At 39.4% G+C, this 13,661-nt stretch overlaps 1 protein-coding gene across 1 annotated transcript; it reads left to right on the top strand.

Annotated features, from left to right (window-relative positions):
* The first annotated feature begins 5,106 nt into the window (after nucleotides 1–5,106).
* Nucleotides 5,107–7,128, top strand: LOC133791428 (uncharacterized). Its single transcript, XM_062229358.1, has 2 exons — nucleotides 5,107–6,484; nucleotides 6,596–7,128. The coding sequence occupies exons 1-2, from the start codon at nucleotides 5,107–5,109 to the stop codon at nucleotides 7,126–7,128; spliced, it is 1,911 nt and encodes a 636-aa protein (XP_062085342.1).
* Nucleotides 7,129–13,661: the final 6,533 nt, after the last annotated feature.

Genomic DNA, 13,661 nt, shown 5'->3' with positions numbered 1-13,661 from the left:
CGGAAGATACGAAAAAACACGTCGACTTTTCACGAACGATCGAACGGGGCTCGGGAATAGTGAGAAGGCGATATATCGCCTAAGGGGGGCGTATATCGGCTCCATGTGTGTATTTTTGAAAGTTTGGTTTTTTTTTTTAATTTTAAAAATTTCCTTAACCACTTAGACTTGCCGTTGAACGATTTTGACCGAGTTCTGAGCGGTTGTTGAACGAAAATTCAAATCTTTTTTTATTTTATAATCATTTATTTATTCAAATTAAAAGGGGTTAGTTTCATTCCTTGAACTCTATAAATAGGACCTAGTGCTCAACCATTTTCTTTATTCTTCAAGCATTTGATCAGAGCCTCCAAGGTGCTAGTGTTACTATAGAGAGATACACTTGGGTTTTGGGTTAAAGCTTTATCATTCTAAGCTTTTATAAACACTTGGGAAGTGAGATAAAAGGTGATTTCAGTACTGAGGTTTAGATCAATCCATAAGATCATTCAATGTATTCTTATTCCTTAAGTTCAGTTCTTTATGATTCTATAGTTTTCTTTTATTTAGGTCCTAACTCTTGTTTATGATTCTTGATTAGGTATTTAAGTTCTTGAAACTTAAGGTTTTTCTTGGTAAGTTTCTTCTTGGATGGTTTAGTGTTCTTTTCATCTCTTTTTCTTTAGATACTCACCATTTTTACTGTTGCTTTATAGGAGTGTTCTAATCCCGTTCTTGTTCCCAAATATCCCAGTTTTTGGTAAGGAAAATAGGATAGAATATATGTGTTTATATGTTTATGTTATGATATGTTATAATATGTTTTATGCTATAATATGTATATGTGTATGTTTTTAGTCGCTTGGGCATATGACATGTTTAGTTAACAAGCCCCAAGATTATTTATCATTTTCATGGGTTAGAGTTATGATTTACCCTACCTCGACTAGTAGAGGACCTAGATGGGTTATCATATACTATCATGTGATCTACCTACCTCGATTAGTAGCAGAGGACGTAGATGGTTTATCACATGCCATGTTAATGAGTTAATGGCCATTAATATTGTAGTCCTATATGATATCCATTTTTTTTTATATATATAGTCATATTTTTTTATAGTCATATGTTTTATAGTCTTATGTTTATGATTTATGACTTGTTTATGTGTTAGTAGATTTTCCTTGCTGGGCATTAGGCTCATTCCTTTATTTTTAGTGTGATGCAGGAAAATGATTATGGAAGGCGGAATGATTCTTGGCAGCTTGGCTTGTGTGTTAAGTATGAATGTATTCAATGGACCGCGTGTCGATCAAGGACGACGTTATCTATTTTATGTCTTTTAAATTATGTTCTAATGTATTTCCGCAATTAGTATTTCAAACAATTAAAATTCTATGTTTTTTTATGTTTTACAACAATGGGTACCCATACCGTATTTTATATTTTATCTTTTTTGCACAATATTTATTTTGGGATTTTAATAAAGTTATGTTATTTCATTTGTATGTTTCTCAAAATAGTAGCTATGTCTAGTAGTTTTAATGGTTCAAGGTCTTAGAAATAGTTCGGTCATTACAGTTGGTATCAGAGAAACAGGTTCATTTGCATGAAGTTCTCCTTAATACATACGCTCAAGCTCCGAATCTAACCGCCAATGTAAGTGTTTATTTTATAGTTATTATGTTTATGTTATTAACTAACGTTTTAGTCCTTATGTTTTCAGTTAAGAATGGATGGAGTCTTGACCTATGAGGATATCCGAGCCATTAAGGCATTGAAAAGGATTAGAGATCCAAGGAATACAATATGAGTGTTAGATAGAATCACTCAAAGATTAATCTTATTCCACAAGGAGATATTTCACCTCCAAACTACTAAGCAAATCATGATGAGAGCTACAGAGCAATATGTTTTAGTAATTAGGCTTTTTAAAGATTATCCTTCTGTAATTTCAACTTTAGAAGAAATATGGGAGACTATAGATGATGAAGATGATTTACCAGTAGCTATGAGTTATTATTTTCTCGTAATTAGGTTCACCTCTAAGATAGAATTTCAATTCACTAATGAACAAAAGTATAGAATTTTAATGAATCTTCCCCGAGAAAATTTTGAGGCTCAAGATAATGATGATTATGAGGAGATAGATGATGATATGTTAGATGACGGGTCAGATGTAGAAGATCCTGATTTTTAGATTCACCCTAGTTATGTTAGTTTATTTATTTATTTATTTTCTCTACATATATGATTGTACTTAGTGAAAATCTTTTTCCAAATGAATATTATTCTTATTTTTGAATGATATGTAAGAGTTTGATTTTTTTTTACAATCATAATAAAAATTAAATTTAATTAATAATGACCAAGTTCGATGGTGGTGGATACAAATCAATGGACCAAGTTCTATATTGAGAGTTAGGGGGGCATAGTAGTGGGAACGATTTTACTGATCCCATCTCTCCCTCAATATGGTTAACTTTGGAACAACGACGAGTTTCGAGCCTGAGAATTAAGTCATATAGGATGATTAGAAATAGACTTAGAAATAATAAAGATGGCTTATTTTTCTAAGTATAGAAACACACCCTAACTAAAAAGAAGGCTTACATAATTTTCTTCATAAGAAATCATAACTAATAGGTCCAAGTTGTGTTTGCTTAGACTAAGTTTTGCTTTAGAGACTATTAGGGTAAGTTCTAACATGTTTTTCTCGACTGTTAGAACTCTGCGGAAGATGTCGCACTGAAGGTCTGCATAAACGTCAGTGCAACCAGCGCCGCCAATGAGACTAATGAAGCACCTTCAGTTCGAAGAAGGGGAAGGCGTGCTACCAATGCTGCTGTTAACAAAAGTGCACCGCTGCCTCCGATTGACAACACTACAGAGATTTTTAGGCTACGGAAACAAGTGGAAGAGCTACTGCAGCAACAACGACAACAGGCTCAGCCGCAGCCACAAACTCAGACTCAGCCTCCGCCATAGCCTCAGTAAACGGCTCAAGCACCCCAACAAGTTGGTCCTTATGGGGGATGGCCAATGGAAAACTATGCACCCTACCCAACTCGGTACATTGAGCCAATCTACGAGCGATCTCGTAAGCAAGACGCTCCAAAAATTGAAGGGACAACAGACCCCTTCGAGGCGGAAGAATGGCTCAGAAATGTAGAGTCGATCATAGCACACATGAATCTCGGCAATGCAGACCGCATATCTTGCGTTTCGTCTCTTCTTTAGAAGGATGCTAGAATATGGTGGGACCTAGTTCAACAGACTCATGACGTCGCCACTATGACCTGGACTAGATTTGTGGAGCTGTTTCACAAAAAGTATTACAACTTAGCAGTCATCGCTACAAGGGTAGAAGAGTTCACTAGTCTGAAGCAGGGCAACTTATCAGTAGCAGAGTATGCTCGACAGTTCGACCGACTAGCCAAGTTTGCTCTAGAGCTAGTCCCAACCGATTTTCTGAGGGTTACCAAGTTTGTAAGAGGACTGATAACTCTAGGATTTAGAGTTATTTTTATAATCTTTGAACTTGCTTTTTGAGTTAAAAAGAGTAATGAAACCATGTTTAATGTGAATTTGTTAGTTTTTATCCTTATCTTCTAGGTATTGAGTCTATGTTAGAAGTCAGTCATGTTAATGTATTATTATTAAGTGTTTTATGTAATTTGGTGTTCTGTGTTCATCAGGAAAGGAAACTGAAAAATATAAAAGGGAAATTTTGGGAGAAAAAGGAACCGAGATCTGAACTGGGCGTGCTGCTATCTTGATGCTGTAAGCTAACCACATAGCATTCCAAGGGAAAAAGGCAGATGACAGGGAGAGAAGCCAGTTGGACTTATTGTCTTACATCAGCGCCTATGTGGCAATTATTTTAATGGATTAAGTCAGCTGGGTGAGGTGGTGTGTGAAGGACAAAGTAGGAAATGACTTTCCTATTAGGGTAAAAGAAAGTACCCTAAAAAGAGGGGAGGAGCCGAAATAGAGAGGAGGACCCCATTCTTGGAAGACAGCTGATTTCTTAGCACCATTTTGGAGAGAAAAGAAGTATAGAAAGAAAAGCAAGAAAACAGAGAGAATACAGAGGAGGAAGAGGACCACGAGCTAACAACTAGGGGGATTGAGCACAACAATTCCTTCTAACTTTTTCTTCCCCCTTCTTCATTTTGTATTATATTTTCTCTCTATCTAAGTTGTGAACAAACTTCATGGATACTTTAATTGCTGCTGGTTTTGTACCTCTAATTTCAGACATGAACTAATCTTCTAAGGATTTGGGTGGTTATGAACTCTATATAATGAAGTAATGTTCTGATGCATGGATGTAGTAATTGTGCCATTGTTCAATTAAGTGTTGTTAATGTTAACTGATTGTTGTTTACTGGCCATGAGTAACAATTAATTAGCTAGATCTAATTTTGGAAGGAATTAGGCTAGTTGAACTCACTTAATTGACGCAAGAGAATTACCTTGTTTTTAGGTAAATCTTAGTGGTAAAATAGGGATGTTTTGCTGCCTTGTGTAACATGAGATTTGGAGTTTAAATGACTGTGTACAACCTGATTTAATACAGGAATGTGTTGAGTTGAGTTGTAAACGTTTATCAGTGGGTTTTGGAAAAAGCTTACTGGGCATTTGTGAAATCTGTTAACTCTGGGCTCGATTGCTTAACCATTGCTAAATCTTTGCTATAATAACTGGAAAGAAATTATAGGGGGATTAACCACCTAGATCTACTTGTTCACATAGATTTTCTCTCAAACTAATTACTCCTATTCGTTTTTATTTTATTTTAATTGAAATTACATACACACACTAAATTTCAGATTCATATTCCAATCATGTTCTTAATTTTGTTACCTTATTTTTAAATTGTTCTTAGTTGATTTTACAATAATTTAGTTTAAAATCCCTATGGAGACGATCTCACTTTACATTATATTACTTGTGCGACTACGTATACTTGCGTATTTTAATTGCTATAATTTTCGCAACAAGTTTTTGGCGCCGTTGCCGGGGATTTAATATTAAATTCTCTTTTATCAACTAATTTGCAATTTATTTCTGTTGTTTTTAAATCTGTTTGTTCTGGCTATTTAATGTCAGGTTCTCTAGTGTATGAACAAACAAGAAGACTTTGAACTTGCTCCTATTGACCCTGAGATCGAACACACTTTCAGAAAAAGGAGGAAGGCTCAAAAGGCTAACAGCCGAGGCACTATGGCTGAGCATGTTGATGAAGAGGGGGATGGCCAGCAAGTTACTAATCCCATTGTTTTAGCGGATGACAGAGCCAGAGCAATACGGGAATACGCTGCCCCCATGTTTAATGAGCTAAATCCAGGCATTGTGAGGCCAGAAATACAGGCACCTCAATTCGGGCTCAAGCTAGTGATGTTTCAAATGCTCCAAACCGTGGGGCAGTTCAGCGGGATGCCAACTGAGGATCCTCATCTCCACCTCCGTTCATTCTTGGAGGTGAGCGATTCCTTTAAGCTTCAAGGAGTGAGTGAAGAAGCATTAAGGTTGAAGTTATTTCCATTCTCATTAAGAGATCGAGCTAGATCATGGCTCAACACTTTGCCTCCTGATTCCGTCACAAATTGGAATGATCTTGCTGAAAAGTTTCTGCACAAATATTTCCCTCCCACCCGAAATGCAAAATTTCGAAGTGAAATCATGTCATTCCAGCAGCTTGAAGATGAATCAACCAGTGATGCGTGGGAGCGATTTAAGGAGCTTTTGCGGAAGTGTCCACACCACGGCATCCCGCACTGTATACAGATGGAGACCTTCTATAATGGCCTCAATGCAGCTTCTAGAATGGTGTTAGATGCCTCAGCCAATGGAGCTATTTTGTCCAAGTCTTATAATGAAGCTTTCGAAATTCTGGAAAGGATAGCCAGTAACAATTATCAGTGGTCTAATACAAGAGCTCCAATAAGTAGAAAAGTGGCGGGGGTTCTTGAAGTAGATGCATTAACAACTTTGACAGCCCAAATGGCCTCCATGACTAATATTCTGAAAAATCTGAGTTTGGGGAACAACATTCAGCCAGCTGCTACTATTCAAAGTGGAGACATTTCCTGTGTATATTGTGGAGATGGGCACATGTTTGAAAATTTCCCTTCTAACCCAGCAGCAGTTTGTTATGTGGGAAACCAGAATTTTAACCGAAACAATGGCCCATACTCAAATTCGTATAACCCAGCTTGGAGGCAGCATCCGAATCTATCTTGGGGGGGGGGGGGTCAAGGAGCAAGTTCCAGCAGCGCACCAGCACAAGGGAAGAAAGCTTATCCGCCAGGTTTTTGTCAACAGCCAAGGGCTCCACAACCGCAACACCCTCAAGGCTCTCAATCCAATTCTTTGGAGAGTCTAATGAGGGACTATATGGCAAAGAATGATGCAGTGATACAAAGTCAGGCAACATCTCTTCGTAATCTTGAAATGCAGCTGGGGCAATTAGCCAATGATCTGAAAAATAGGCCTCAAGGTTCTTTTCCTAGTGACACAGAAAGTCCGAGGAGGGATGGGAAGGAACATTGCAAGGCCATTAATTTATGAAGTGGAAAAATTCTGGAAAATTCTGAGGAGAAAACAAAAGGCAGTAGGGAGCCCACTTCAATCCAAACAGAAGGAGAATCTAGTAAAAAACCAGCAAGTGAAGCTATTGAAACTGGCCCAGTTGATACAACATCGGGTCAGCAATCTGTTCCAGTAAAGTCTATACCAAAGCCGCCCCCACCATTTCCTCAGCGGTTCCGAAAACAACAGCAAGATGGGCAGTTCAGGAAATTTCTGGATGTTTTAAAACAACTCCACATCAATATTCCCTTAGTGGAAGCATTGGAACAAATGCCAAACTACGTAAAGTTTTTAAAAGATATTTTGATGAAAAAAAGAAGGCTGGGAGAGTTTGAGACTGTTGCTCTTACAGAAGGTTGCAGCGCCATGTTGAAGAGTAAAATCCCTCCGAAATTGAAGGATCCTGGTAGTATTACAATCCCTTGTTCTATTGGGGGACGAGATGTTGGAAGGGCATTGTGTGACTTGGGCGCGAGCATTAATCTCATGCCGATGTCGATTTTTAAGAAACTTGGTATAGGTGAAGCAAGGCCTACAACTGTGACATTGTAGCTGGCAGATAGATCTATGGCCCATCCAGAAGGGAAAATTGAGGATGTTTTGGAGCAGGTAGACAAATTTATATTCCCAGCCAACTTTATTATTCTGGATTATGAAGCTGATAGAGAAGTACCAATTATTTTGGGGCGGCTGTTTCTTGCTACGGGGCGAACATTAATTGACGTACAGAATGGTGAACTCACTATGAGGGTAAATGATCAGCAAGTTACATTCAGTGTATTCAAGGCTATGAAATTTCCTGATGAAATCGAAGAATGTTCTAGTGTGGATATGTTTGAGACGCTTGTGGCCGAGAAGTTTAGTAAGGAAGTTGATATGGCTGAGTTAGGAGTTCAGATTTTTGAAGATTCTGAAGACTCTAGCAGTGAAGAAGAATCTCAAGTTACTTGGGTAGACTCATGTAAACCAGCCAGAAAATTCAGTAAATATTTTGAAGCATTAAATCTGCCTGAAGGACATTTTAAGCCTCCAAAACCATCCATTCAAGAACCACCTCAATTAGAATTAAAGCCGCTGTCCAGCCACCTAAAATATGCTTATTTGGGGGACAATGACACACTTCCAGTAATTATTTCTTCCTGTTTAGAGGCTGATGCTGAGGGGTCTTTACTGGAGTTATTAAGACGACATAAGAAGGCTATTGGCTGGACTATGGCCGATATACAAGGAATTAGCCCAGCTTTGTGCATGCATAAAATCTTGTTGGAATCTGGCTGTAGCAACTCTGTGGAGCAGCAAAGAAGGTTAAATCCAGTGATGAAAGATGTAGTCCGAAAAGAAGTGATCAAGTGGCTAGACTATGGTATTATTTATCCAATTTCCGATAGTTCGCGGGTCAGCCCAGTACAGTGCGTTCCTAAAAAAGGAGGAGTTACAGTGGTGACAAATGATAACAATGAATTGATTCCTACTCGCACAGTGACTGGATGGAGGGTATGCATGGATTACAGAAAGCTAAACAAAGCCACAAGGAAGGATCACTTCCCATTGCCGTTCATTGATCAAATGTTGGACCGCCTGGCTGAGAAGGAATTTTTCTGTTTTCTTGATGGTTATTCCGGTTATAATCAGATTTCTATAGCCCCAGAAGACCAAGAGAAAACCACATTCACATGCCCCTACCAGACGTTCGCTTTTAGACGGATGCCATTCGGTTTATGTAACGCACCAGCCACCTTTCAAAGGTGCATGATGGAAATATTTTCGGATATGGCAGAGAATATTTTGAAGATTTTTATGGACGATTTTTCAGTCTATGGCGATTCTTTTGCGAGCTGTTTATCTAATTTGGAGAAGGTTTTGGCAAGGTGTGAAGAAACGCATTTAGTCCTAAATTGGGAAAAGTGCCATTTTATGGTGCAGGAAGGTATTGTGTTGGGTCACAAAGTATCTAAAAAGGGGATTGAAGTTGATAAAGCAAAGCTGGAAGTGATTGAGAAGTTACCAGCCCCAACTACAGTAAAAGGGATAAGGAGTTTTCTGGGACACGCTGGTTTCTATAGGCGTTTTATTAAGGACTTCTCCAAGGTGTCTAAGCCTTTGTGTACGTTGCTGGAACAAAACCGCCCCTTTGATTTCATTGCTGAGTGTCAGGAAGCATTTTTGAAGTTAAAAGCAGCTCTAATAACTGCTCCAGTAATTGTAGCGCCTGATTGGTCTTTACCTTTTGAGCTTATGTGCGATGCGATCGATTTCGCTATTGGAGCAGTCCTTGGGCAGCGAAGAGGAAAGATTTTTCACTCTATCTATTATGCTAGTAAAACATAGATTTTCTCTCAAACTAATTACTCCTGTTCATTTTTATTTTATTTTAATTGAAATTACATATACACACTAAATTTCAGATTCATATTCCAATCATGTTCTTAATTTTGTTACCTTATTTTTAAATTGTTCTTAGTTTATTTTACAATAATTTAGTTTAAAATCCCTGTGGAGACGATCTCACTTTACATTATATTACTTGTGCGGCTACGTATACTTGCGTATTTTAATTGCTATAATTTTCGCAACAACTTATCAGTAGCAGAGTATGCTCGACAGTTCGACCGACTAGCCAAGTTTTCTCTAGAGCTAGTCCCAACCGATTTTCTGAGGGTTACCAAGTTTGTAAGAGGACTCAGAACAAAGATTGAGCTAGGAGTTAAGCTAGTAAACCTTGGAACTACTACTTATGCCGATGTTCTAGAAACAACAATAGAAGTAGAAAGGCTTCAGGCGAATGTTAGTAAGGAGGAAGCCAGTAAGCCTGAGCCTAAACAGCATGGTCAACCTCAGAATGGTTTGAACAACCACCACAACAATCATCAGCCTAGCAACAATAGTAATAGTCAGAAGAGAAGGCATCCTGACAATAAGAAGTCCGGCAATGACAAAAGAGCATGGACAAACAATGGGGAAAATAGGTCGGGTTATGTAGCATACCCACAATGCTCCAAATGTCAAAAGAAACATTCGGGTGAGTGCCGTGCAACCACCAAGGGATGTTAAAATTGTGGCCAAGAAGGTCATTAGAAGAGGGAATGTCCATAGCTTAAGAAAGAAGAGAAAAGGGATGACAAAATGGTTCCTCCCAGAGTCTTTGCCTTAACCCAAGGAGAAGGTGAAACTAGTAATAAAGTGGTCACTGGTCAGATAGCAAGTTGTAACGCCCTCGTTACCCCAAGACAGTTACGGTGAACTTTGAACCGTGCTTAACTTGCTAACCGAGTTCTTTGGTTAAAAACGTGCTTCTAGGTATTATTAATAGGTTAAGGTGGAAAAACCAATCAAAAGGAAATGATATATTTTATTTAAAACATAAAACTGTTCATGGGCCCATAAAAACATTTACAAGTTATTTACGATACAGAATGGTCATTACAATATAAAATTTACAACCCACTGATCTAAGCAGCAAAAATAGGGTAAACTCCCTAGTTCCCCTGAGAACTCCTTGGCCGTGATGGTCAAGCGGCCGCATATGTACACATCACCACCTAAGCTCTCCACTCAAGGCTGAGTGAGCTTTTCTTTCCCTTTACCTGCACCACATAGCACCCTTGAGCAAAATCCCAGCAAGAAAACTCAATACTACAAAAATATAACATCAACCGATGATCATAATAATCATCCATGACTTTTAGTCCATAATAGAGGAGTAACAGTTGTAAAAGTCACTAAGGTGGGCTCCGTTCCCTTTACAAATAAGTGATCATTTCACTAGCTTAAACAAGATAGGTATCTGATGAGATAGTCACCAACATAAACCTACCGAGTGACCATAGAGTCACTAATGTGGGATTCTGTTCCCTTAGCCACGTGACAAAACAGTCACCCAGGCCTTTGGCCCCGGCTCTGAGTAACTAGTCATAGACTAGACAAGCACTTATAATTTTTATCAAACTTAGGGTCAGTCCAACATTAATGCTCCATATGAGTCATTCAATGCAGATCTCGATTAAATCTAATCTTTTATCGGCTTTGCGTTCATGACACTTATGCCGTTCCTGACTCTTAGGTCAGTAACACGCGACCAGTGCCGATTTTGATTAGTCAGTGCCATACACAAGTAAGCAAGATTTGCTAAGAATTTAATATGCAATCAATGTCCACATTTAACAATCAACATGCCTCTATAATATCCACGCATGTCATATATATAGGGTGTCGTTTTCTTACCTCGGGTTCGAACGAGAAATAGTAAAAGAACGACCCTTGAGAACGATCTGTCTTTTAGTTCCTTAGCAGTCACCTAGTCATAACCAATTGGAATCCATCAATAAAGTAAATTAATAAAAGGTTCACAATCTAAAACCTCACTCCCAGGATCAATCCCGCACTCTCGGGACTCCCAATCCACCCAAACGGGGTAAAGGAATCAATCCCCGAGCCCCCAAAGTCATCCCGGGCCCTTAAAATAGGACTTGCTGAAGCTGACCTAGCGTTGGGGTGCCACCTGCAGGACCAGATTTTTCTGATCTTCTCCCCTGCAATTTCCCCTGAAAACCAAGCTTTCAAACCAGCCCCAAACATCACCCAAACATGCCATTTAACCCCAAAACTTCATCAATACCCCAACCTCATCAAAACCCAAGTAAACTTCCTCAAAATCTTCCATTGATTCCCAACTAAACACTTCAAATTTCTCAACTGAAAATCAATAGAAAAACAGAGTATAGCTAAAGTTTCATGGATGAATTCTTACCTCAAGCTGGATTTGAGTCCTCTTCAATGAATGAACTAAGGCTCTAAGCTCCAAACTTTGATTTCCTAGCTTGGTTCTTCAAATTGGGATTCAAAAATTCCAAAGGAGGAAGGAGGAGGATGATGATCGTGAGAAGGAATGAGAAAGCTCTGTTTTGGTAAGCTTCTACAGTCCAAAGGGTTGATATATATATATATATCTTAGGGGTGAAAATACTATTTTGCCCATAGGTCATTTAAAGGTTTCTAAAGACTCCCAAGGGTAAAACTGTCCTTTTCCACCTATTTCATTAATCATAATTAACACCTTCCAATTCCCGTTATTCTCGATATTCTCAAATACCAATAATTCATATCCCATTACCCTTTAATTCCCGGCAACGCTCTAATCACCAAATTACCCCGAGACTTACCCCGAGCCTCGAACTTAATCCCGTTATGACTAAACCACTAATTTATACTCAAAGATCGTCTCATGCCGAATAGCTCGAACAAGTCCACATTATAATGTGGCCTCAACAATAGATCACCAACATGCATACAAATATACAATTACGCGCTCAATAGGAAAAATTACCAAAATACCCCTGTGATGAAATGTGGACCCCCATGCATGCATTTAACATCATATTATAATATAATTCACATAAACATGCATATAATAGTTTAATGGCATAATAAAACAATTGTGGCCCTCACAACCAACTAATCCAACCATTAAACCACATTAGGGATTTTGGGGCATTACAACTATCCTCTCCATACAGAAATTTCGTCCTCGAAATTTACCTGAACAGCTCGAGATGCTGACTTCGCATATCTGACTCCAGCTCCCAGGTCGCTTCCGTGACCTTGTTGTTCCTGCACAATACCTTAACCAAAGGTATCATCTTATTTTTGAGGACCTTGTCCTTCCTGTCAAGTATCTAAACTGGCTATTCCTCATAAGAGAGATCTGCCTCGAGCTCCAGATCTTCATAGCTCAAAACATGAGTCACATCAGATACATACCTCCGAAGAGCTGAAACATGAAACATGTTATGCACGGCTGACAATGCCGGAGGTAAGGCCAACCTGTAAGCCACCTGACCAATCCTCTCCAGGATCTCAAATGGACCTACAAACCTAGGGCTCAGCTTGCCCTTCTTCCCAATCCTTCTCACCCCTTTCCATGGCGAGACTCTAAGGAAGACATAGTCTCCCACTTGGAACTCCATGTTCCTGTGCTTGGGATCTGGATAGCTCTTCTGTCTACTCTGAGTCACTAGTCCTCTGAACTGCCTCAGGACCCAAGTATCTTCTTTCACCTGTCTCATCCCAATGAATGGGAGATCTACACTTCCTACACTATAGCATCTGATAAGGTGCAACTCCAATGGTAGACTGATAACTGTTGTTGTAGGAAAACTCTATCAAAGGTAGATACTTACTCCAGGATCCACCAATGTTCAGCACACATGCTTGCAGCATGTCTTCCAATACCTGAATCATCCTCTCAGATTTCCCATCTGTCTGAGGATGATAAGTAGTACTGAACTTCAATTGTGTTCCCATGGCTTTCTGTAGACTCCCCCAGAACTTGGAAGTAAAAGTAGGGTTACGATGTGACACGATCGACCTTGGCGCTCCATGGAGGCGCACGATCTCTCTCACATAGAGATCTGCATACTGGTCGACTGTATAAGTAGTCCTCACTGGCAAGAAGTGAGCTAACATGGTATAGCGATCCACTATAACCCAAATAGAATCATGCTGACCAACAGTCCTGGGTAACCCCACAAAGAAATCCATCGTGATGTCCTCCCATTTCCACACTGGGATATCCAGAGGCTGCAATAACCCTGCCGGCCACTGATGCTCAGCCTTGACCTATTGACATGTCAAGCACTTAGCCACATATTCCACTACATTCCTCTTCATCCCTGGCCACCAATACAATGATCTCACATCCTAATACATCTCTGTGGTGCTTGGATGCAAAGAGTAAGGTGTAGTATGAGATTTTTCCATAATCTCTCACCTCATAGCAGTGTCTAACGGAACACATATCTGCCCTTTGTATCTCAACAAGCCCAAATCAGACACTGTATAATCTCTGGGTACTCCAGCAAAAACATCCTCTCTAATCTTGATCAGCTGTGGATCTCTCAACTTACCCTCCTTGATTCTCTCCAATAGTGTAGACTGTAGCGTAATATTGGCCAACTGGCCCACCAGCAACTCTGTACCAGCTCTGGTCAGATCATCTGCTAACTCTCTGGCTATCAGCCTCACATTGTAAATCTGCCACAGACCCTTCCGGCTTAAAGCATCAGCTACCACGTTGGCTTTTCCTGGAT

Source organism: Humulus lupulus, chromosome 7, assembly GCF_963169125.1.
Source record: "Humulus lupulus chromosome 7, drHumLupu1.1, whole genome shotgun sequence".
Classification (NCBI taxonomy): Eukaryota; Viridiplantae; Streptophyta; class Magnoliopsida; order Rosales; family Cannabaceae; genus Humulus; species Humulus lupulus.
The sequence above is the reverse complement of the archived record's forward strand: the minus strand, read 5'-3'. Positions and strand labels throughout refer to the sequence as shown.